The sequence below is a fragment of the Nerophis ophidion genome, linkage group LG03 (genome assembly GCF_033978795.1).
Source record: "Nerophis ophidion isolate RoL-2023_Sa linkage group LG03, RoL_Noph_v1.0, whole genome shotgun sequence".
NCBI lineage: Eukaryota > Metazoa > Chordata > Actinopteri > Syngnathiformes > Syngnathidae > Nerophis > Nerophis ophidion.
In genome coordinates, this window is record NC_084613.1 from 62458405 (window position 1) to 62482585 (window position 24181).

The 24181-nt window shown below is 41.4% G+C and overlaps 3 protein-coding genes across 6 annotated transcripts in view; 2 read left to right on the forward strand and 1 right to left on the reverse strand.

Annotated features, from left to right (window-relative positions):
- The first annotated feature begins 113 nt into the window (after window positions 1–113).
- On the forward strand, window positions 114–10357 carry pcmtl (l-isoaspartyl protein carboxyl methyltransferase, like). Of its 4 annotated transcripts, none has more exons than XM_061895837.1 (8): window positions 114–183; window positions 2764–2899; window positions 4442–4546; window positions 4620–4651; window positions 6459–6741; window positions 6817–6902; window positions 9459–9628; window positions 9740–10357. In XM_061895837.1, the coding sequence occupies exons 2-8, from the start codon at window positions 2782–2784 to the stop codon at window positions 9750–9752; spliced, it is 807 nt and encodes a 268-aa protein (XP_061751821.1). In that variant the 5' UTR covers window positions 114–183; window positions 2764–2781; the 3' UTR covers window positions 9753–10357. The 4 variants fall into 4 exon arrangements, with proteins under 4 accessions (XP_061751821.1, XP_061751822.1, XP_061751823.1 ...); XM_061895838.1 differs by having other exon boundaries at window positions 129–183; window positions 2739–2899; XM_061895839.1 differs by lacking the exon at window positions 114–183 and having other exon boundaries at window positions 2758–2899; window positions 6459–6563; window positions 6621–6741.
- Window positions 10358–11529: 1172 nt separating this feature from the next.
- On the forward strand, window positions 11530–17790 carry rpusd2 (RNA pseudouridine synthase domain containing 2). Its single transcript, XM_061895844.1, has 3 exons — window positions 11530–12201; window positions 15639–15935; window positions 16040–17790. Exons 1-3 carry the CDS (start codon window positions 11536–11538, stop codon window positions 16790–16792), a joined length of 1716 nt encoding a protein of 571 aa, XP_061751828.1. The 5' UTR covers window positions 11530–11535; the 3' UTR covers window positions 16793–17790.
- disp2 (dispatched RND transporter family member 2) overlaps window positions 16460–24181 on the reverse strand; it is a 35868-nt gene continuing 28146 nt past the window's right edge. Inside the window, exons 8-10 of the mRNA XM_061895843.1 lie at window positions 22751–22848; window positions 22427–22585; window positions 16460–22307 (exon numbers count right to left, since the gene is read on the reverse strand). Coding sequence (XP_061751827.1) covers window positions 19050–22307; window positions 22427–22585; window positions 22751–22848 — 3515 coding nt within the window. The 3' untranslated portion in view covers window positions 16460–19049. The remainder of the gene's footprint in view (window positions 22308–22426; window positions 22586–22750; window positions 22849–24181) is intronic.

Genomic DNA, 24181 nt, shown 5'->3' on the forward strand with positions numbered 1-24181 from the left:
ATGATTGGCTTATATTGGGCGACGGTGCACTTTCGTTTTAAGTGACTAATGATTGGACGTTACATATGTCGGTCAAATCTAGCAATATTTCAATTGGCTTATTTTGACTTCCGATTGAAATTGCTGCAGTTGATTGGCGAAGCGAGGAACAACCCGGAAGTAAGCCTACTCGTCTCAGCTCAGGTAAACAATTGCTCTTGAGTCATCCTATGCGATAATCTAACCATCCATCCATTTCTTACCGCTTATTCTGGTGCAAATCTCAGCTACAATTGGGCGGAAGGTGGTGTACACCCTGGAAAAGTCGCTACCTCATCGCAGGGCCAACACAGATGGACAGACAACATTCACACTCACATTCACACACTAGGCAGTGTTTTTCAACCACTGTGCCGCGGCACACTAATGTTCCGTGAGATACAGTCTGGTGTGCCGTGGGAGATTATCTAGTTTCACCTATTTGGGTTAAAAATATCGTTTGTAAAGCAGTAATTATAGTCTGCAAATGATGTGATGTTGTTGAGTGTATGCGTTGTCTAGAGCAGGAGCCAGTGTGCAGGTAAAAATGTGTTTAATGTTTAAACCAAAAATAAACAGAAGGTGGGTGCCGCTAAGAAAAGGCATTGAAGCTTAGGGAAGGCTATGCAGAACAAAACAAAAACTGAACTGGCTACAAAGTAAACAAAAACAGAGTGCTGGACGACAGCAAAGACTTACTGTGGAGCAAAAACGGCGTCCACAGTGTACATCCGTACATGACATGACGATCAACAATGTCCCCGCAAAGAACGATAAAAACAACTGAAATATTCTTGATTGCTCAAACAAAGTAAAAATATTGCCCAAAGAAAGACATGAAACTGCGACAGGAAAATACCAAAAAAAGAGAAAACACCACCAAAATAGGAGCGCAAAACAAGAAATAAAACACTACACACAGGAAAAGAGCAAAAAAGTGAAAATAAGTCAGGATGTGATGTAACAGGTGGTGCTAGTACACCTACTTTGAGACAAGAGCTATAGTGATGCATGCTTGGTTATGCTTTAAAGTCATATCCAACAATTGCGACGACGACTTTTTACTGTCAACTGAGTTTCGCTTTTTAGTGATTTCTGCTGGTGGTGTGCCTCCGCATTTTTCCAACGCAATAATGTGCCTTGGCTCAAAAAAGGTTGAAAAACACTGCACTAGGGACCATTTAGTGTTGCCAATCAACCTATCCCCAGGTGCATGTCTTTGGAAGTGGGAGGAAGCCGAAGTACCCGCAGGGAACCCACGCATTCACGGGGAGAACATGCAAACTCCACACAGAAAGATCCCGTGTCCGGGATTGAACCCTGACCACTCAGGACCTTTGTATTGTGAGGCAGACACACTAACCCCTCTGCCACCGTGAAGCCCCCTATTCGATAATATTTAGTTTAAAATACGACTACGGAATTTTACTGCTCGTGTATGGAATTTTAATTAAACTGATAAGCCCCAACTTGCTCTAAGGCAGGAGTCACCAACGCGGTGCCCGCGGGCACCAGGTAGCCCGTACGGACCAGATGAGTAGCCCGGTGGCCTGATCTAAAAATAGCTCAAATAGCAGCACTTACCAGTGAGCTGCCTCTATTTTTTAAATGTTATTTATTTACTAGCAAGCTGGTCTCGCTTTGCTCAACATTTTTAATTCTAAGAGAGACAAAACTCAAATAAAATTTGAAAATCCAAGAAAATATTTTAAAATCTTGATCTTCACTTGTTTAAATAAATTCATTTATTTTTTTACTTTGCTTCTTATAACTTTCAGAAAGACAATTTTTGAGAAAAAATACAACCTTAAAAATTATTTTAGGATTTTTAAACACATATACCTTTTAAATTCCTTCTTCTTTCCTGAAAATTTAATTCAATGTTTAAGTTTTTTTTAATTTATTGTAAAGAATAATAAATACATATTAATTTAATTCTTCAATTTAGCTTCTGTTTTTATGACGAAGAATATTTGTGAAATATTTCTTCAAACTAATTATGATTAAAATTCCAAAATATGATTCTGGCTAATCTAGAAAATCTGTAGAATCAAATTTAAATCTTATTTCAAAGTCTTTTGAATTTCTTTGAAATTTTTAGTAATGATTTGTCTTTGTTAGAAATATAGCTTGGTCCAATTTGTTATATATTATAACAAAGTGGAGATTGGATTTTAAACTATTTAAAACATGTCATAAAAATTGTAAAATTAATCTTAATCAGGAAAAATTACTAATGATGTTCCATAAATTTTTAAATTTTTTCAAAAAGATTCGAATGAGCTAGTTTTTCTCTTAATTTTTTTCGGTTGAATTTTGAATTTTAAAGAGTCGAAATTGAAGATAAACTATGTTTCAAAATTAAATGTTCATTTTTTTCGTGTTTTCTCCTCTTTTAAACCGTTCAATTAAGTGTTTTTTTCATCATTTATTCTCTACAAAAAAACTTCCGTGAAAGGAAAAAAAATGTACGACGGAATGACAGACTGAAATACCAATTTTTTTATATGTATAGATTTATTTATTAAAGGTAAATTTAGCAAATTGGCTATTTCTGGCAATTTATTTAAGTGCGTATCAAACTGGTAGCCCTTCGCATTAATCAGTACCCAAGAAGTAGCTCTTGGTTTCAAAAAGGTTGGTGACCCCTGCTCTAAGGGTATATTAACAAATTGTTTTGATGTTCATCAACTTACCGTACTTTGGTTGCTTTTGCCCAGGTGTGACATGTCATGTCCCCCGCAGGGAGATCCGGTGTAGGAGATGCGAGCTGCGTTGCGTCTTGTTGCAGTGGCGGTCCCAATGGGGGTGCTGCTGTCTCGGACCATGGCTTGGATGTCCAGTGGCAAAACGCACCAAGAGCTCATGACCAGACTTAGAGGTAGCTGTCATACCAACGACTATAAAAAATGGGACCCATTACCTCCCTGCTTGGCACTCAGCATCAAGGGTTGGAATTGGGGGTTAAATCACCAAAATGATTACCGGGCGCGGCCACCGCTGCAGCTCACTGCTCCCCTCACCTCCCAGGGGGTGAACAAGGGGATGGGTCAAATGCAATCTCACCATACCGAGTGTGTGTGTGACAATCGTTGGTACTTTAACCTTTTTTTAATGCATTTGTTGGTGGTTTTTATTGATGATACACAGTCAGACAGTCTATTTCAGGGGTCGGCAACCTTTACCACTCAAAGAACCATTTTGACCCGTTTCACAAAATAGAGTAAACAATAGGTGCCACAAAACTCTTTTGAAATTTAAAATTAAATAACACTGCATACAGAGTTTTTTTTTCGCTTTGTGCTATGTGTTAACCAGGGGTCTCAGACACACGGCCGGCACCTTAATATGAAAATTGAATGTTAGTGCGGCCCGCGAGTTTTATATGAGTGACGCTTGACAGCATCAACCGAATTTCAGAGCAACTATTACCTCGAATGTCTGCGGATTTTTACCCCAGCAACAACATTTTAATTTTCCCGAAGGAACTCTCCTGAAGGAATAAACAAAGTACTATCTAATCTAATCTAATCTAATAATAAGGTCATGATATGATGGCACTGCCTTTAGCGTCCTCTACAACCTGAACAAACTACTCCCCAGCCCAGTCACATGTTGTATGTGGCTTCTGCAGACACACTCAAGAGACTGCAAGGCATACTTTTTCAACAGCCATACATGTCACACTGAAGATGCCCATTTAAACAACTTTAACACTCTTACTAATATGCGCCACACTGTGAACCCACACCAAACAAGAATAACAAACACATTTTGAGAGAATATCCGCACCGTAACCCAACAGAACAAGTACCCAGAATCCCACGCATCCCTAACTCTTCCGGGCTACATTATACACCCCCCCCCATCCGTGCGTCGGTTGAGGTAGGCGGGGTTGAGGGAGGGGGTTTGGTGGTAGCGGGGTGTATAATGTAGCCCAGAAGAGTTAGGGATGCATGGAATTATGGGTAGTTGTTCTGTTGTGCTTTTAAGTTGTGTTACAGTGCGGATGTTCTCCCAAAATGTGTTTGTCATTCTTGTATAGTGTGGGTTCATAGTGTGGCGCATATTAGTAAAAGTGTTGAAGTTGTTTATATAACAATCCTCAGTGTAACCTCTATGGCTGTTGACCAAGTATGCCTTGCAGTCACTTCCGTGTGTCAATAAAGTTCGTATATTACATATGACTGGCTGGTACGCTGATAGCATGATGTAAAAGCGGGCGCGACGACATGTTTTAGAGGACGTTCAAGGCACTGCCGTCACGGCACACCCTCAATATTGTTGTCCGGGTGAACATCGGAGAATGTTCCTGGGAGAGGCACTAAAATCCGTAAACCTTTCGGAAAAAATCAGGTGGGTCGGCAAGTATGCAGCTGAGCCACATCAGAGTAATCAAAGAGCGGTCTATTTGCTCCCACAGATCACGGTGTGATCCACAGTGTCCGAGTGTTTGATGCCATGCTGGCCACAGACAGAGGAATCTACTCCAGAGATTACCCATATGCAGACTCTCCACAGTCCATAGGTCCGCTGCATGTTTTCTTTTATACACTTTGCTGTGTCGTTGAATGTGACAGTTTGTTTGTTTCTCATCACAGGCTTTAGGGCCACCATCAGTGCACCACACATGGTAAGTCGGCAGGGGTTTTACACTTTGGTACTTTTTATAGGCACCGACTGAATTCCCCCAGTATTACCGGGTATTGATTTGCGTAAAATCAACCAGTGCCATATTTCGATAACTTTTGTTGCATGTGACGTCACGTACGGTTTCAGACTAAAAGCCGACTCAAGGAAACAGTCACTCAAGCAGCACTTAGGGCGAACTCAGCCAAACTCCTTCCAAGTATTGTTACAATTTTCAACACCAGCAAAATAAGTAGAAAACGCTCACGTACAGCAAGAGTTCACTCTTTAAAATGTGCTAGCTTCATAGATAGATAGATACATAGATAGATAATACTTTATTGATTCCTTCAGAAGAGTTCCCTCGGGAAAATGTAAATACTGGATAGCCTGGATTTGCCACAGACAGGCTAGTATGACCATGAGCGAATTTACATTGATATTTCAACACCTCCAATCTTGGTAATAAAAAACAGAACTAAGATGAATGTTGCAATCAAACAGCTGGCGTGTAGTAAGCACAATATTTGCATTATAAATTGTTTGTTGGGGCACAACATAACACATCCAGCTTTCTGGAAAAAAGTTGCTTCCATGTTAGACAATAGGTCAGCACTATTTTGAAAAAAACCTAATTGCGATTTTCTTTTCAAAATTGTGATTGCGATTTGAATTGCGATTTGTATATTTTTTACATAATGCATAAAACTGAAAATAACGAGTGAAGGAAGACATGTTACTTTTGGCATCCTTGTCTCGGGATGCCAAACATTAAAACAAATTGCAATAATATTGCTTTTGTTTTATGCAGACGGACTCCGAACTTTTGTGTACATTATGCTCTTGCACTGAAGAAATAACCAATAAAAACTACACAGTTGTCATAATATAATGCAATAATAATATATAATAATAATGCAAGTAACTTTTTAAAATGATATAAACTTGTGTCTCTCATTACTGGATAATTGTTTACCACTCTACTATAATTGAAAGATAACTAATGTTGTTATACTAAATAAATAAACAAACAAAAAAATAAACTTTATTTCTGCAGGCAAAACTTTAACTTAATAAATAATGAACATATTCAAGTTAATTTTTCCCAGTTGGAAAACTGGGTCGGATGTTGTCTTTCTGTTCATTACCATCACATGATCACGGCTTTCTCGTTCGTTCGTCCATGTTGATGGGCTCATATTGCCCTTCCAATCTGAAACAGAACATTCGGCCTTATAATCATATTTTTTCTATCTTCGTCAGTGCCAAGGCTGTCTGGGCTTCCTGTGTGTGTCAAGCAGGCGCCCCGCTCTCCGCTCATCGAAACCAAGATTGTGAATGACTAAAAATAGGACTCGCTGTGTTTATTTCATTCTACTATTAAATAAATGCGCTCAGCTGTTTTGAGTGATGCAGAGAGAGAATTCTCTTTCTCCCTGTTTGAAGCGAGAGACGAGCAAACGTGACAATTAACAACTTTGGTAGACCGACATGTCTGTCATTCTGTCATGTCGTCGGTGATGGCAGGAGAAAAAAAAAACCTCTTGCAGTGTTTTAGCACACTTTTTAAAACCTTGATGTCGATTAATTGTGCTGCCACAGATAGCCCATGCTGTACTGCCATCTAATTTTTTATTATCAAACCATTAACATTTATTAATACACACAAAATTACTGAAAATTGGCATCAATTTCCAGGTATCGGGAATTAGTAGCGTATTGATTCAAATGTACCTATCCCTATTGGTAAGTAGTGGATGACAAGTTATTTAAAAACATTGTTTTCTGAATGTCCTGATGTCTGGTGACAGCACGCGCATGCCTTAGAGCTGCTGAGCGACAAACTCACTGAAGGGGCGTCGGCCTTGGACGTGGGCTCAGGAAGCGGATATCTCACGGCCTGCTTTGCACGAATGGTAAGTAGCGCGAGGATTAGGGTTCACTCACTGGCTGCCCGGCTCTTGTGCGTGCAGACAGGTAAGAGCGGCAGAGTGGTGGGAGTTGAACACATTGACGAGCTGGTTCAAAGTTCAATAAAAAACGTCCAAGCTGATGACCCGGAACTTATCTCCTCTGGACGCATCCGACTTGTTGGTGAGTGAGCAGACCTCTTTCTTCAAAGTCACTTCTCGTTATTAGAGGTAATACCTACAATATGTGTGACTACAGTGGGAGACGGAAGGCTCGGGTACCCAGAGGGAGCGCCGTATGACGCTATTCACGTCGGTGCAGCTGCAGCCACCATTCCTAAGGCGGTATGTCTGCTTTCTGGCATTTTGAAACTAAAATACACTACCTTTTTTTAATTTATTGTTTTTTACTCGGGACTTCCCTTGGGCCGTATTTTGGGGACTACTGTCTGTAACATTTTTCCCTAAATTAAGCATAAAATGGCTAAATTAAAAATATCATCAATCAATCAATCAATCAATCAAAGTTTATTTATATAGCCCTAAATCACAAGTGTCTCCAAGTGCTGCACAGGCTACAACATCCTCAGCTCAGATCCCACATCAGGGCAAGAAAAAACTCAACCCAATCGGATACAATGAGAAACCTTGGAGGGGACCGCAGATATGGGGACCCCCACTCCCTGGGCGACCGGTACAATGGACGTCGAGTGGATCTAGTTAATAGTGTGAGAGTCCAGTCCATAGTGGAGTCAGCAGGGGATCATTTTGAATGGAGACAAGTAATTAATGCAGAGACGTCCCCAACTGATGCAAAGATGAGTGGTCAACTCCAGGTCCCGACTTTGAACAGCTAGCTGTTCATCTGTGGTCACCTAATAACCTCTCCACGTAGGAGAGGGGGGCAGAGCAGAAAAGAGACGGCAGATCAACTGGTTTAAAAGGGGGATCTGTTTAAAGTCTAGTGTACACAAATGAGTTTTAAGATGGGACTTAAATGCTTCTACTGAGGTAGCATGTCTAACTGGTATCGGGAGGGCATTCCAGAGCCCTGGAGCCCGAATAGAAAACGGTCTATAGCCCACAGACGTTTTTTAGGCTCTGGGTATCACGACTAAACCAGAGTTTTTAGAACGCAGATTTGTAGCCGGGACATATGTTACAATACAATCAGCAAGATAGGATGGAGCTAGACCGTGTAGTATTTTATACTTAAGTAGTAAAACCTTAAAGTCACCTCTTAAGTGGACAGGAAGCCAGTATAGGTGTAATATGAACAAACTTTCTGTTCTATACAATATAAATACTACAGTAGTATTGGCCATTAGATGAGGCCAAACCAATCAGATTGTGCTGTTCAGTATTGTGGCCACTGATTGGCTCAGCCTCAGGCAGCATCCAGTGATATACATGCTATCCAGGCGGATAGCACAGCAAGATATAGCGACATTACCTCGGATTCAGACTCGGATTTCAGCGGCTTAAGCGATTCAACAGATTATGCATGTATTGAAACGGATGGTTGGAGTATGGAGGCAGATAGGGAAAACAAAACTGAAGAAGAAACTGAAGCTATTGAGCGAATAGCTATTGACGCTATTCGGCCATGTCTGCCTTAGCATCGCCGGTAAAATGTGCAGACCAAACGTTCGGGACTTTCCCATCTTGTGACACTGGATCAACTTAAATCCGTCGATTCGTAAGTCTTTGTTTGGCATTAAATGTGGGTGGAGGGAAACGCTGGATGTAAATATAGTTTCAAATGTACATACAGCTAGCCTAAATAGCATGTTAGCATCGATTAGCTGGCAGTCATGCCGCGACCAAATATGTCTGATTAGCACATAAGTCAATAACATAAAAAAACTCACCTTTGTGATTTCGTTGACTTTATCGTTGGAAATGCATCTGCAGGTTATCCATACATCTCTGTGCCATGTCTGCCTTAGCATCGCCGGTAAATAGCATGTTAGCATTGATTAGCATGCAGTGCTAATCGATGCACATTCTACGTAAATCAACTTGAATCCGTCCCCGATCATGTTGTTAAACCCTCCGACAACACACCAAAGAGGCATGAGAACTCCTTTGTCCCACACGCCATTAGACTGTACAACTCCTCTCTGGGACGGGGGACGGGGGGTATTAGGATGACAGGGGATGCAAAACATTAACAGTGCAATACATTTTCATAACATGGTCACTACTGCCTACTTTGTCTTGTTATATTCTTATTTTACTGTTATATTGTTATTCCCATTGTTTTTATTCTTTTTGTAATATTTCTCTATTTTGTTTCCTTTTAAACCCCCATTATTTACTTTTTACTTTTTTCTTTAAATTGATCTCAACTCTGTACACTGCTGCTGGAATTTTAATTTTCCTGAAGGAACTCTCCTGAAGGAATCAATAAAGTACTATCTATCTATCTATCTATCTATCTATCTATGATGTCTCCAAGGTACCGGAAAACAGTCAAAAAATGGAAAATAACAGAGCTGATTTGACTCGATGTGTATAATGTGTTTGACAAAACGTTGTGACATCATCGCTCCGAGAGCGATAAACAGAAAGGCGTATAATTCGCCAAAATTCACCCATTTAGAGTTCGGAAATCGGTTAAAAAAACATTTGGTCTTTTTTTGCAACATCAAGGTATATATTGAGGCTTATATTGGTCTGGTGATAATGTTCCCCTTTAATGCTCTCGCTAAGAAAATATTAGATTTATAATTAATAATTATTTTCTTTAAGGAAATTTGTTTAATATACGGAACAGTTAACAGCGATAAACAAGGGATTATTGTATTGTGCATAGTTATTGTATTGAGGTCTTTTTGTGTAGATTGGTTTGAATTGTAAAGTTTTGAGATATGTTCTTTATTATTTTTTGTTGGAAAGCTCTTGGAGCAGCTGAAGCCTGGCGGACGGTTGGTGCTCCCTGTGGGCCCCGATGGCGGCAGTCAGGTGCTCGAACAATACGACCGCCAGAGTGACGGTACCTTCCTCAAAAGAGCTCTGATGGGAGTTGTTTACGTCCCCTTGACAGACAAGAGGCGACAATGGCCCGGGTATAACTCAACACAAATAAGCCATAATTGTCTTTTCACACAACCTCGATGAGGCGTAGTCATCATGATGATAATGACTCAAACTTACATTGACTGTCATTCTCTTCCTAGAGACGAGCTCTGACTGCAGTAATATTTCCACTGTGGGAGGGGGCGCTGCTGCTGCATGCCTTCAGCCCCATGTTTCCTTTTGCACAAGGAGGATTTCTGTTTGCCTCTTCTGTCTTCCAAGAGTGCAATAACAGTGAGCGTCTAAATAAGTAATAACTGTGTGCGTTTGTTTTTTCTGACGAATGTTGGAGTTTGAATAGTTTAAGCTAGTGTGCCAAGAGCCTGAACTGCAACAGCAAAGCGCAAAACAAGCCACGCAATAACAACTACAGAAGCTTAAAATTAATTATATTTCAGGCCTACAAGTGTTTTTTACATACAGTATATCTACATTACTATGTAAAATATGCTGCTGAGATTGTGCCATAACATGATTTGTTCAAAAATATATGTTATGTTTGATCAGATTTGTTAGAAACAACTGTCACACTGCATATGCGACATAAGCTACACACATAAAATCAAATTAAACTGCACACTAATAAGGGCATATATAGTGATATTTCATAAATATTGTCAGTATTGATATAGCTTACCCACCTTGTAACTGAGTGTTTTAATCCACACTGAAAAAATCAAATGTAAATGATTATATTTTCATTAAATATTACTTTTGCACTTGTGTCTTTGAGTTTGTATTAGGTACTGTTTAGTATTTGACTCACTGATATTTTATTGTTGTATTTACAAAACAGGGATTTTATTGTAAGATGTTTTATCTATTTGAATATGTCATAAAAAATAGTACAAGTACAGAACAAAACAATAAAATAATTGCAAATTAAGTCTTATAAATTTTGAGTAAAATGTTTTAGTGAATCTACAAACAAAATGAGACACTTTCATGCAAACCAACCATTTGCATCAGGCTAAACAACTCAGAAATTAATAAAAAACATACAAATTTAAAACAACAAAAAAATAACAATTTCTTTATAAACAATCACAAATAAAAGATATATATAAAAGACAATAATTTGAGGGCTTTCCTACAATTTAAAATTGTCCAAGTTTTAACTAATCTTTTAAAATCATTGATCCAATGAGGAAATTGAGTTTTATTTTTTTAAATCCTAGCAAGAAAATAATAAAAGTCACCATTTCTAGGTTCCATCCATCCATTTTCTACCGCTTATTCCCTTTTGGGGTCGCGGGGCATTTCTAGGTTGTCCTTTATAAATATTTGAAATGTAATACATTGTATTGTAAGTTGTAAAACGTGTTTATTTTTTTATTTTATTTTATTAAACAATTGAACATAAAACAATCAATATACGTACAGTAAGACTTGAAATAGGTTTAGAAAGTTACAAAGCATTATAAAATAAAATTAAATAAATATAATTCACATACAAACAAAAAATGTTAACGAAAGTAAAAATAATAGAGAAATGAGATGAATAACATAAAAAATGTGCTTCTCTCTGTTATTTACGTATATATATATATATATATACATTTTCAGTAAAAACATTAACTTAAGGGCTTTTATATTTTGACATTTTCCAAAAAGTGAAAAAAAATGGGATGATTTGAGTTTCACTTTACTTTTATGTATGAAAAGATCATTTTTAATCTATCAAAGTTTATTTAGATAGCCCTTAATCGCAAATGCTTTAAAGGGCTTCACAAACCATAGAGACAGCTTTGAAACTGATCCCACGTAATAAACTTTTCTCGGTTGCTTTCTTTCATAAATATTCCAAATGCAATATATTCTATAGTAAATGGGTAAAATACTAGCAACTTGAACTGCAAAACTACATTTATGTAAATAAACTACAAAGTGACGTCGTATGTGCGACAGGCTATATACGAAAGACCCCTCGACGATGCACGCTTGTCTGACATATTTCACTCGTTTTGAAACTTCTAGGCACTATTTAAACAGAGTTCCGTGTGCTCTTCCCAGTTCTTTCAAATGTCATTTGCAGAAAAGTGTTTTTAGGAAGCGGTTGGCCGCCAAAATTGATTTGTGTCGTTTCCATATTCCATATCCTCGTTATAAAGTCATTATTTCCATGGAGACAGCCGAGGAAAGCAGCCCGGTGTCGACACAGAAGACCATGGTGGAAGAGGCTAAAGTAACCGGCAAACGTAAAAGCGACGAGCTGCCAGAAGCGGGCAGCGGAAGAAAGCGGCAAAGAGGAGCCGGGGGAAAGAAGCTGAAACCCGGCGAGAGATATGTTCCTCCTCCCCAGAAGCGGAACCCAGGGGTCAGTTTCAGTCAGGCACATTTCGACGAGACCTCGTACTACTTTGAAGATGGCCTTCGGAAAGTGCGCCCGTATTTCTTTGACTTCAAGACCTACTGCAAAGGTCGCTGGATAGGGAAGAGCCTTATGGAAGTGTTCGAGAGAGAATTCCGGACTGAGTCCATTGAGTATTACCTGAAAGCTGCTAAAGAAGGTCGCATCCGCCTGAACGAAATTCCCGTGGAGGACCTTTCTCTGGTCCTTAAGGTCAGTAAGTCATCGCGAATACTTCATTTATTTTGCATTCATCCATCCATTTCCTACCGCTTGCCCCTTTTTGGGCGCGTTGCAGGGGGTGCTGGAGCCTATCTCAGCTGCATTCGGGCGGAAAGCGGTGTACACCCTGGACAAGTCGGCCACTAATTGCAGGGCCAACACTGATAGACAGACAACGTTCACACTCACATTCACACACTAGGGCCAATTTAGTGTTGCCAATCAACCATACTTGACAACCCTCCTGGATTTTCCGGGAGACTCCCGAAATTCTGCGCCTCTCCCGAAGAAATTTTCTCCCGAAAATCTCCCGAAGTTCAGCCGGAGCTGGAGGCCACGCCCCCTCCATGCGGACATGAGTGGGGACATCCTGTTGTCACGTCCGCTTTCCTGTTATATAAACAGCTTGCCTGCCCAATAACGTTACAACATCTATACATTTTAATAAAAAACTGCACACACAAGGAGACGAACCAGAAGAACAAAGTTACAGCCATGGCGACGCCGTCTGTAATAGAGTGATTCTATGTTGTCTGTTGCCATCTCCTGGTGAATGTTGGCTATAGCGTTAAGGGGTTGCTTTTTGCTTGGCCAACGATTTAAGTGGTGTTGTGCACCTGATGCGAGTGACTCTCGCCAGTACGCAAATGGCAGAACAAAAGTTACTCAAATAGTGAAAGGTAAGTGTTGTTGTGTTTTTTTTTAGTAACCGGCAAGCACAGTACAGTTAGTAGAACTGTGTTTTTATTACTGTGTATTTGATAGGTGCCGTCTGAAATTCAACTATTTCTTTTATTTATATATATGATAAAATAAATACCCTGCGATAAGGTGGCGACTTGTCTAGGGTGTACACCGCCTTCCGCCCGATTGTAGCTGAGATAGGCACCAGCGCCCCCCCCCCCCGCGACCCCAAAGGGAATAAACGGCAGAAATTAATGGATAAAATAAATATATATAGCTAGAATTCACTGAAATTAAAGTATTTCATACATTTATATATATATATATATATATATATATATATATGAAATACTCGAGTTGGTGAATTATACCCCTCCCATCTTAATCACGCCCACCGCCCAAACCACGCCCCCAACCACGCCCCCCACCTCCCGAAATCTGAGGTCTCAAGGTTGGCAAGTATGTAATCAACCTATCACCACATGCAAACAGGCGTTACGTTCATACTTGCCAACCTTGAGTCCTCCGAATTCGGGAGATGGGGGCGCTGGGCTGGGTTGGGTGGGGCGGGGTTGGTGGTAGCCGGGGTGTATATTGTAGCGTCCCGGAAGAGCTAGTGCTGCAAGGGGTTCTGTTGTGTTTATGTTGTGCTACGGTGCAGATGTTGTTCCGAAATGTTTTTTGTTATTCTTGTTTGGTGTGGCTTCACAGTGTGGCGCACATTTGTAACAGTGTTAAAGTTGTTTATACGGCCACCCTCAGTGTGACCTGTATGGCTGGTGATCACACTGCATTCATTTTAATTGATTTTAGCTCTAAATCAACTGTATTTTGGCTTTCAAATCATACTTGCCATCCTTGAGACCTCAGAAATTCGGGGGGGTATATATATTTTCCAAATTTTTATTCATATATGTATATATATATATATATATATATATATATATATATATATATATATACAGGTCAGGTATCTATTTGTGGTGGTGTGGTCGGGCGGCGGGGGAGTGGGGGTTTGATGGGGAGGGGGAGGCAGCGGCGGCGGCGATGACCAAAAAGAACGAGGAGTTGGAATATAATTACAACTCTTTATGTACATATTTATATACATATTTATATAATATTTATGTATTCATATAATATGTAACTACAAGCTCCATTCACAGACAGAGTCCCACTGCTTTTATGAGCGGTCAAGCGAGTCAAAAGCCGAAAAAAATTAATATTTTTTATTTATTTTTAAATATATATTTTTTTATTTGTGGCGGCCGTAATTCTTGCGTGGCGGGCCGCCACAAATAAATGAATGTGTGGGAAACCCTGATATATATATACATATAATCCGTTCATGAATGTGTGTATCCATTCGGCCACCGTGTTCAATGGAGAAGTCTGATCTACAAAATTTGCAGGCAGCATACCCTTTCCCCTTCGCGCTGTCCTGGATGAACTGAAATAATTGTTTCCAATCCTTTTGGCACTTGCAAGCATACTTCTTCTTACTCGTTGTCGCCATGTCTCTTCGTTCTTCTGCTTCGTCTCTGTTACGTTTTTGGACATTACTACTTGCCGTAGTTTTGAAGCAATGCATGGTGGCAATCTGGATGCTGTGTGTCAGTGTATTAATGTGCCGGCTGGAATAAACACACGCTGAGAAATAGCTCCGTGCCTGCCTACTTTATGGGTTGTAGAGAAACCTATGGATAACGGAGACATATATAATAGTTTCCTTTTCAGGTGAGAGAGGATGCTAAATGCAGTGCCACAAAGGCATGCCTCCAATATTTTTGTCCGGGTGGAAATCGGGAGAAATTCGGGAGAATGGTTGCCCCGGGAGATTTTCGGGAGGGTCACTGAAATTCGGTAGTCTCCCTGGAAAATCGGGAGGGTTGGCAAGTATGACATAGAGGCTTGTAAATATGTTAGCTTATTCGCTAATGCTAATGACATTAGCTTGATTGCATTACGATAGCATGTGCAAAAATGCATGAAAACCCTCCTGCAGACGTCACACATCGGATGGTTCAGTAAATCAGATTTTTTTTTCATTTATTGTAAAATTTAAAAACGTTACATGGAATTAACAATGCTTTCAAGCTATGGACATACTTCTGGTTCAAGTAATGAAACGGGAAATACATTTTCAACACGCAGCACCTGCGGTGAGCGAACAAAACACCTTTTCAATGTTTCTGTCGGTGTTACATGAAAACTATTAGTTAAATGGTAAATGGGTTATACTTGTATAACACTTTTCTACCTTCAAGGTACTCAAAGCGCGTTGACACTATTTCCACATTCACACACTGATGACGGAAGCTGAAAGCGCGTTGACACTATTTCCACATTCACACACTGATGACGGAAGCTGCCATGCAAGCCCCTAACCAAGACCCATCAGGAGCAAGGGTGAAGGGTCGTGCTCAAGAAATACAACGGACGTGACTAAGATGGCGATGAAACTAGGAACCCTTAAGTTGCTGTCACGGCCGCTCTGCCAACTGAGCCACGTTGAAAACAAAACATTATGTCCGTTAGCAAAGAAAAATCCATAGATTAGTCGTACAGTTCTTTTTAGCCACAGGGTGCAAAGCGTTGGAAAAGTAGCAGCTCATAGTCTGGTATATACAGTATATATATTCATCCGTCTTTCAAAATTCTGTTCAATTGTACAAAGTTATTCCTTGCAATGAGTTGACATAAAAAACATCCATGTTCACTTTTCCTCGATGTCCCTATGACAGAACAACGACTACATGAGGAATACCGTGCATCGTCACGAGCCCCCTGTGGTGGGCAAGCCCCTGGAGGTCCTGGTGGACGATGGTGAAGTCCTCGTAGTGGACAAGCCCGCCTCCATCCCCGTCCACCCTTGCGGTCGCTTCCGGCACAACACAGTGATTTTCATTCTGGGTAAAGAGCGGGGCGTGTCTGAGCTGCACACAGTCCACAGACTGGACCGCCTCACCTCGGGGGTGCTGCTCTTTGCCAGGACACTGGAGGCGTCAAAGAAACTGGACCAGCTGGTGAGAGAGCGCAAGGTATGTTCTTTCTTTAAGGCTCCCGTGGGGCTTGTTTCCCAATTCGTCACGCATGATAGGATTCAGAGTTTTTCTTTAAAAACTTTATGTGTTCCTTCTGGCAGCTCGAAAAGGAATATGTTTGCCGAGTGGAAGGTGAGTTTCCAGAAGGTGAACACGTCTGCGAGGAGCCCATCCTGGTTGTGTCCTTTAAAATCGGACTGTGCCGCGTTGACCCAAAGGGAAAGGAGTGTCGGACGGTGTTCCAAAGGCTGAGCTTTAACGGGAAGACCAGCGTAGTGCGCTGTTTGCCTCTTACGGGCCGCACCCATCAGATCAGGGTGCACCTTCAGTACCTGGGCTTCCCTATCCTCAATGATCCCATCTATGGTTCCTCCGCCTGGGGTCCTCACAGGGGGAAAGGTGGACTGATGGGAAAGAGTGATGAGGAGATTCTTAAGGCTCTGGTAGAGGAACATCAGGGTCAGGAAAGCCTCCACCTCTTGAATTTATCTGACAAAGGGAGCATTTTTTCAAAGGAGACGGAGAAAGACAAGAAATTGGATGATGGGTCATGTGAAACTGAAAAAAGTGGAGAAAGCAGGGAAATCATCGAACAGTCCACCTCAGAAGAGAGCAAAGACAACGCCTCTATCCAAGAACCTCAAGACCAATGGCATGGAGACCAAAAAGAGCTGCTGCCAAGTAGTCCAACAACCATTGACCATCTTTGTAGTGAGTGCAGACTAGTGCGAGCTGATCCCACGCACAAGGAACTCCTCATGTACCTGCACGCTTTACGCTACAAAGGACCAGACTTTGAATACTCAACACAGTTGCCTGGCTGGGCCAAAGAGGACTGGGTGGAAGTGGAATAAAGCAAGAACCCTCGTCCCTCCCTCTCCGCACATCACCTTAAGGGGCTGATCCAGGTGTAATTTATGTGTATGTTTAGTAGGTTCTGTTTTTCCATTTTCTCTGATGGCTTACTTGACATAGACTCACTGTCTGATGACAAATCTTGTCTCACGTTAACTTCCTTTTCAAGAGAAATGTCAGCTTTGTCATGCCATATATTTTTACTGTAAAATCTGTTGGGTACAATTTGATGGATAACTTGCTTTGTAATCATAGATCAAGCAGATGTTTGGTTATTTTTTTCTATTTTAACTAAAAAATATCATTTTGTAGCATTTTTAGCTAGTATTAATTTCAAAGATAAGCAATGGCATCCTTTACATATAAAGAACAAATACATTTAGTAATAGAAGAGTAAGTACTTTATTTTTGCATATTATTTCCAGACTTTTGAGGGCCATAGAAAATAATGTGCCGGGCCAGATCTGACCCCCTGGCCTTGAGTTTGACATCTGTTATATGGAATGTAATTTGGGTTTTCTACGATGAAGGGATACTCAACATTTCAATATTTAGTTTACCTTAAAATTATAATTATCCATAATGTAATTTGGTTACTAATTTAGCAACTCGATTTTGATTAATCAGAATATACATTATCTGGGAATATACATTATTGTAATTATCTGCTGGAAATACCACACTCATTAACCAAAAATGCAACACTTTGGTTCTACAAAGTAAGACCCCTGTGATTAGAATCATCGCTCAGAAACATTAAATCATGGTCTTGTAACCTATGAGGTGATCATTGGACAGTGACACTATTTATGTAGTCTTCTGCTTTCTGTGTGCTTTTAGTTTCTATGTAATGTACATCCCATAATGCAAATCAAGTAAATTCCAATGTGGGATAAAGTCTCGTGTTAATATCAGCTGTTCAATAACATTCGAAGTGCTTTCATTTTTTCTTTCGGCTTCAGTAAGGCAAGCCTGGAATAAATTATCCCTTTGTTAATTTCTTGTGAAACCTTGTCATTTATTATTGGTTAAAGTTACACCTCAAAAACTAACACAGACACAGCACAGGTGGTTCCGCAGTCAAACGACATTTAGTCGTTGTACCTTTTTGGTTCTTTGTTTCGCATGATCATGAAGTTGCTTTCTGTTCAAAAGTGGCTTTTTTTTAAACAAAGTCAGCGGTTAGTCTTGTTTTATTACAAAAACATAGGCACATGTTGATCCACACAGAGACCCACACATACTTCTTTTGCATTACACCCATTTTGGTCACAGATACGAGAATAAACTGTTTCAGACATCTGTAATGGCCACACAAGACCAAGCACATCATCTTCACAAAAAGCAAACTGGACTGGTTACACTGTATTTGTAGTGTGTTTTGCTGGTCCTTTTCTTGAACCCTGAACCATTTGTTTGTTGTACAACTGCACACTGCTGAAAAAAGACAAGGCTAACTTTAAATATAAGCTCTTGTCTCATACCTTTACTGTACCAACCAGCCTATTAGTTGACATTTAACATACTTGAACACACAACATCTATAATGCTGATTTGTGGCCTTACCCTTCTTCATTGCTTCACCTTACGTTGTTTTAACCAACAAGTCGAATTGAGGTTAGTCAACCGATGTGGCTCGGGTAGTAGCGCGGCCGTCACCAGCAACTTGATGCCTCCAGGTTCGATCCAAGCTTCCGCTATCCTACTCACGTGCTTTGTGTACTTGGGCAAGACACTTCACCCTTGTTCCTGATGGGTTGTGGTTAGCGCCTTACATGGCAGCTCTCACCATCAGTGTGTGAATGGGTGAATGTGGAAATAGTATCAAAGCGCTTTGAGTACCTGGAGGTAGAAAAGCGTTATACATGTATAATCCATTTACCATTTTAGTCTATGAAAGGTTGATCCAAGTTTCTCTATTATTTCAGTGGGCAATTATAATACAGTTGAAGCCATTCCTACGCCCCAAAAAACGATTTAGGGAGCATTATTTACTTGCTCCAACCCAGAAGTAAAATATGTTCATTTTGAATGTAATTTAACAAGTTGGCTTGAAAAAAAAGAAATGGGAACATATCACTTTCTAGTCTTTGAATTAAATTATAGGTAAAACCATCGCATTGATACTGCAAAGGACTGTTGTTGCACATTTCTCCATTTCTGAAAGTGCAATGTTTTATGTAAGTGATTGTTGTTTAGTTGTTGCAAGTACTTGTGTAAAAACATTAAGACAACACACTGTGATCCCTCCTTATGTTAAAGCATGTCCTCTCGTTGTCCGTCTCTCTTTATCCAAACGTCTGGCAAGTCCGGCTTGCTGTTGGGTAAAATGACAATATTCTCAGTCTGACTGCTGCGGGAAGTCTCGTAAACTGTCTCCCTGAGCGAGAGACGTAATGTGTCTCTTTTACCATTCAAGTGTCCCGGTTGTAACTGAGCTTTTTCATTCTTTGGCTGAGCGTTGGAAGGACCTGGTTCAATGTCGCTTAAACACGTTTCATTAGACTCATCCAGAAATTCGCAGGAGCTAACAGACTGAGAGGAGGCCTGAAGGAATCTCTCTTTTGCTGTTTGCTCATCTGGGCACAGGCATGGCTGGTCAGTGGTTTCAAGAGTGTGGCTTGTTATGGTCTCATTCATGCTAGAAGAGGAGGAGAATGTTTTATTGGTCCAGTGTTGCAGTGTTGTAGAAGAATCTTGGCAAAATTTACACAACCTCTTGCCATGAGTCATGTCATCCTTTGCCGGGCCTACAGATCTTGTTAGGTGCTCTTTGTACGGAGATGAGGTCTGCAGAGCGGCTGGTACTTGACGACCGCAAATCTGCCCAGTTTCCCCTGCCAAGGCCCCATCGCTACCGCAGTACTCAATCTCGTCAGAAAGCATGGAAGGTCTGTTGGACAGCTTGCTGGTGCAGGTGCTGTTCTCAAAGCTGTCACTAAGTCGATAGGCCAAAGGCTGCAGCTCGTACTGCTCCGGCTCTCTGGCCCCGCCTCCTGCTACCATCTGATCCCCCGTATTCTGGTTGGGGTAGGCGTAACCACCTGCTTTGCTGAAGGTCCTTTTAAATCGAGCTGAGTCGAAAGCACCGTTAGTGGACGAGGGGCCTTTTTCTGCCCCGGAGCAGGAAGACATCATCCCACCAGACGGGTCTGACAAACAAGGGAGTGGAATCCTGCCACAGTTCCTCTCAGGGCCAAAGAAGCAACACAGTGACTGGAAAAAGAAAGTGGCAAATCCACATGCAACACATTTCACCAAAAATAGGAAAATTCCCAATTTTCTGAAGAGCAGCACCGTCGAAGGCAACATGATCATCCCGGTGCAGAAAAAAGCACCAGACACTATTGCTACAGGACACCCCATCCTCTTTGTGGAATGTGCTACTTTTCCTATTCTATCTGCATGTGGAGCAAAGCAGTAGGAAAAACAGTAGTTGGCCACAAAGTCAACAGAGAGCCCGGCTGCTGATGAGATGAAGAGAGCCTCGATCCCACTAAGCTGCCACTCCAGGAGGACCAGCAGACCGACGGTGACAAACACACTGCCACCCACAGCTACAGTCCCGTACACACTTAGTGGAATATTCCAGGTGGTTATGAGAAGCAAAATAAATGTTAGAGATACCGAGGTGCCTGCTACCACCAATGTCTCCGCGCTCAAAGCTTGTTGTAGGTCAAAAAGAGACAGCTGACTGATGAACCAGCCGTTCTCCAGCCCTTGCGGAGCTCCTGATATTTCTTTGTTAAACCACGCCAGGATTTCTCTGTAGAAAACACTTGTTTGGCTGAAATTGAAGCTGTGGTGATAGGTGGTTTTGAATGCCAGCACCGGTGCGGCGATGCGGCCATCTGGCTGGAAGTACAGGCCGCCCCCTTCGTTCAGATGTCCCTCAGCAGACCTCTCTGCCAACATCATACTTAGGCAGCTCTCAAAGATGCCAGCAGGGAATGGGAAGGGGATGTCGTTACAGCAATGACGACGTGCGTCACGACTCTCTGAGCACCTTCTGAGAGATACCCAGTGTACGAGCTGGTCCACAAGACAGACGTTATCTATTGTCGTGTCTTTGTCCGCAATGGACGGCACTGAGTAAAAGCTTTGGTTTTGCACGCGTCCACAAAGGTCCCTCAACCAAACCTGAGCATCAGGTTGGCTCATTGTAAAGTCTGGGTCTAGGACCAAAGAGCTATTGCTATTGGGGTTAAAGGGATTTCCGTTATCAGTCGGTTTGATGCCCCAAACAAGTGTCAACGTCACGGGCTTATCTTCTCCATTCATTTGTCTCTCAAACATAAACATGTGACGATATTCGGCATCGTATCTCTCAAATGGGTGGCTGGAGCGGAAAAGCTGAGTGACTGTGTTGTCAAGGGTGGGCAGCTTCATTCCCGGGTCGAAACAGGACATGTACGTGCCACCCGCAGCCAGCACTGCGAACCAGCACACCCAGATGTAGCGGAACTTCACCACTCCACACGGCAGGATTTTGAGGAACACTATATTAGACGTGTCAGCGAGGCCTCGTTTCAGCTCTCTCAGTTTCTGCCCGAAGGTGAAGAGGCATCTCTTGCGTGAGCTCTCATTCCAGAAGCCAACCGGGTTTCTGGCGCAACAGGGTTTCCACCCCTGCAGTGGGGCGGATGCAGAGGATGACTCTGTGTAGTGCTCACGCAAGATGAAAGCGCACGGCAGCCACACCAGCACCAAGAGAGAGCTGACTAAAGAGGCGGTGCCCAGATAAACAGAAAAACATCTGATAGCCGTGATGCTGCTGAGATAACCAGAGAAAAAAGCTGCACTGGAGGTCAATCCTGACGCGAGAATCAAATAGCCCATTTCCTGCAAAACCCTGTGCACTCTCTTCTCTAGGGAGGCTGAGTTCTTCTGGGACAACTGCAGATTCCAGAAGTCGGCAAATATCAAAACCTGATTGGAGCAACTTCCCAGGAGAATAAGCGCTGCCGAAAGGTTAATCAGGGGGAAGAAAGTCAGGCGAAATGCTACTTTGTAGAGGAAATAGGACGTGAAGAGGGAACCTGTGATTGCTAGCACAGATAACACCACCAAGAAGAGGGAGTGGAGATAGAGAGCCATTGTGAAGAGAAGGGAAGTTACTGCGAGGACTGGGAACACTGAGTCTCTTGCGAGATAATACTTGAAAAGTGACTGCTTGAGTCCAAGATCCATGCCAGTAATAGTTGTATTTTTATATGTGAGATCTCTTCCCTTCAGGGTCCTCATGTAGATCTCCATCATGTGTTCCCCTTTATCCACCGGTAGAAACAGAAGACTATATTTGAGGGTCGGAATCTGATACTCTGTTGTCTGTGGGCCCAGAAAGTCTTTATCGACCAGGAAATGTAGAATTTGGAAAACTATGCTGGACTGTTTGCAGTGAGATGGGACAAAAGAACAGCTACCATACTTGGGTTCTTGAAAACATGTCTCCACAAGGTGTCCTTCATGGTAGTAAGGAGCACACCTTCGAAGAAGATTGAGAGCCTCCGAGACCTGAGGTGAGGAAAAAACAACCTTAAAAGGTTTTGCTATTATCAGCTTTCCAACATTCAGGCAATATTGTTTGGATAGGGAACTCAAAATCCATTAAGTACTTATTTTGGAACACCTACCTGGTGTGAGGTTAAGCTTAGACAGCAGGAGGCATTAGTTAGGACAGCTAAGTAATTTCCCAGAGACCAGCTGGGACAGCAGCCACTACTGGATGCTGCTTCAGCCTCGGCTCTCACATGTTGCTGGCACACATCCTGGAACTGAGCCTGGGAGCGTATCTGCGACAGACGAGCGAAATGCTTTTGTACACATTCCCAAACAAATTAGCCAATTACATTGGAGTCAACGTTTCAACACAGAGTGATGGCTGAGGAGTTGAAGAAGCAAGCAGATGGGCGAGGGCTAAAGGTGTCGTGGAAGCACCAGTTTAGATCAGAGCGTACCCTGGATTGTTCCATCTCGCACATGGCATGGATAGCCTTCAGGCTCCAGAGACTGGCTGAGTTTTCTGAGCGAAACACCAGCTGGGCGAAACGCTGGCCTGTGCGGAAGAGACAGATGGACTCAACATAGAAAATGGCCACCTGTGATTATCCTTTCTTCTAGCATATAAAACAACATGGTAATTGACTGAATTCAGTCTCAGTTTGTGGTTCAGAGAAGAACAATGTAATGTCAGCTGTGGAAGTTTGAGATACAGCCGCAGTATTCAAGATTTTGATGTTTTTTTACATGATTAACAAACATTAAAAATACTTAAAATAATTTTGTGAAAAGTAAGACCTTAAATGGCATTACATTTGATGTCCAGAGGCATTAAAAACATTTAATGCTGTGAAATTGCACGTGCTATTAGCTAAACGCAAGTTGGCGAATAAAAAGGCAGTGCCAATTTCTTTAGCGTGACCAACAAAGCAACTTCTGCTGCCGCCACGGCGCCATCACAACTGGCTGCAGCTGTTACTGCCAATACAGAAAAATAAATAAATACATATACATCCTCAGCTTCAACAGTCTTGTGAGCCAATTCCAATTCTCTAGAGAGTAACAGTTAATGTACAGTAAACCTTTCAACTATTTAAGATGATCAATGTCATATGTTTACAAATTTTGTCTATACAGACAGTTTTGACTATGTATAATAAATTATCTGCAGTAGAACATGGGCATTAAATTTGTTGCAATAAAAGTGCACTAAAAAGCATTATTAGTTTTGCAGATACCTGCCGAAACCCTGAAAATGCGTGACATTTGCGGAAGCTTTTTAAGAGAGTTGCAGCAAAAGTTGCAATTTTTTGAGGCCTTTACTTAAAAAAAAAAAAAACGTTGAATCAACTTTTAATTTTATAAATGTGTTATGCATCCATCCATCCATTTTCTGCCGCTTATTCCCTTTGGGATCATGGGGGGTGCTGGTGCCTATCTCAGCTACAATTGGGTGGAAGGCGGAGTACACCCTGGACAAGTCGCCACCTCATCGCAGGGCCAACTTAAAATGTTCAGTGTAACCTCAACATTGAAAAGCAAAGCATTTCAACAAACTTTGTAAAAACAAATACTGTATTGATGTTTTACTCATTTTATATCAGAGGTACTTAAAGTAGGTACGAGACAGCGAAACACCAGCAGAGACTTCTTAATCGTCTCCAAGTTGCACACATTCTCTGTTTGTATTCCACCGTAAAAGTGTTTTGTCCGTCTTAAACATTAATTCATGTTCCAAAGCATTAAACCCCACACATTAGATAGTTTGTCGATTGTTGAGCACAATCAACAGCAGTCATTTGTGTATTTTTCAGTCGATGACAGATTATTGTCACACTTCAACAAACTTAGTCATGTAAATGCAGCGTCTTTGCTAAGTCAGCATTGCA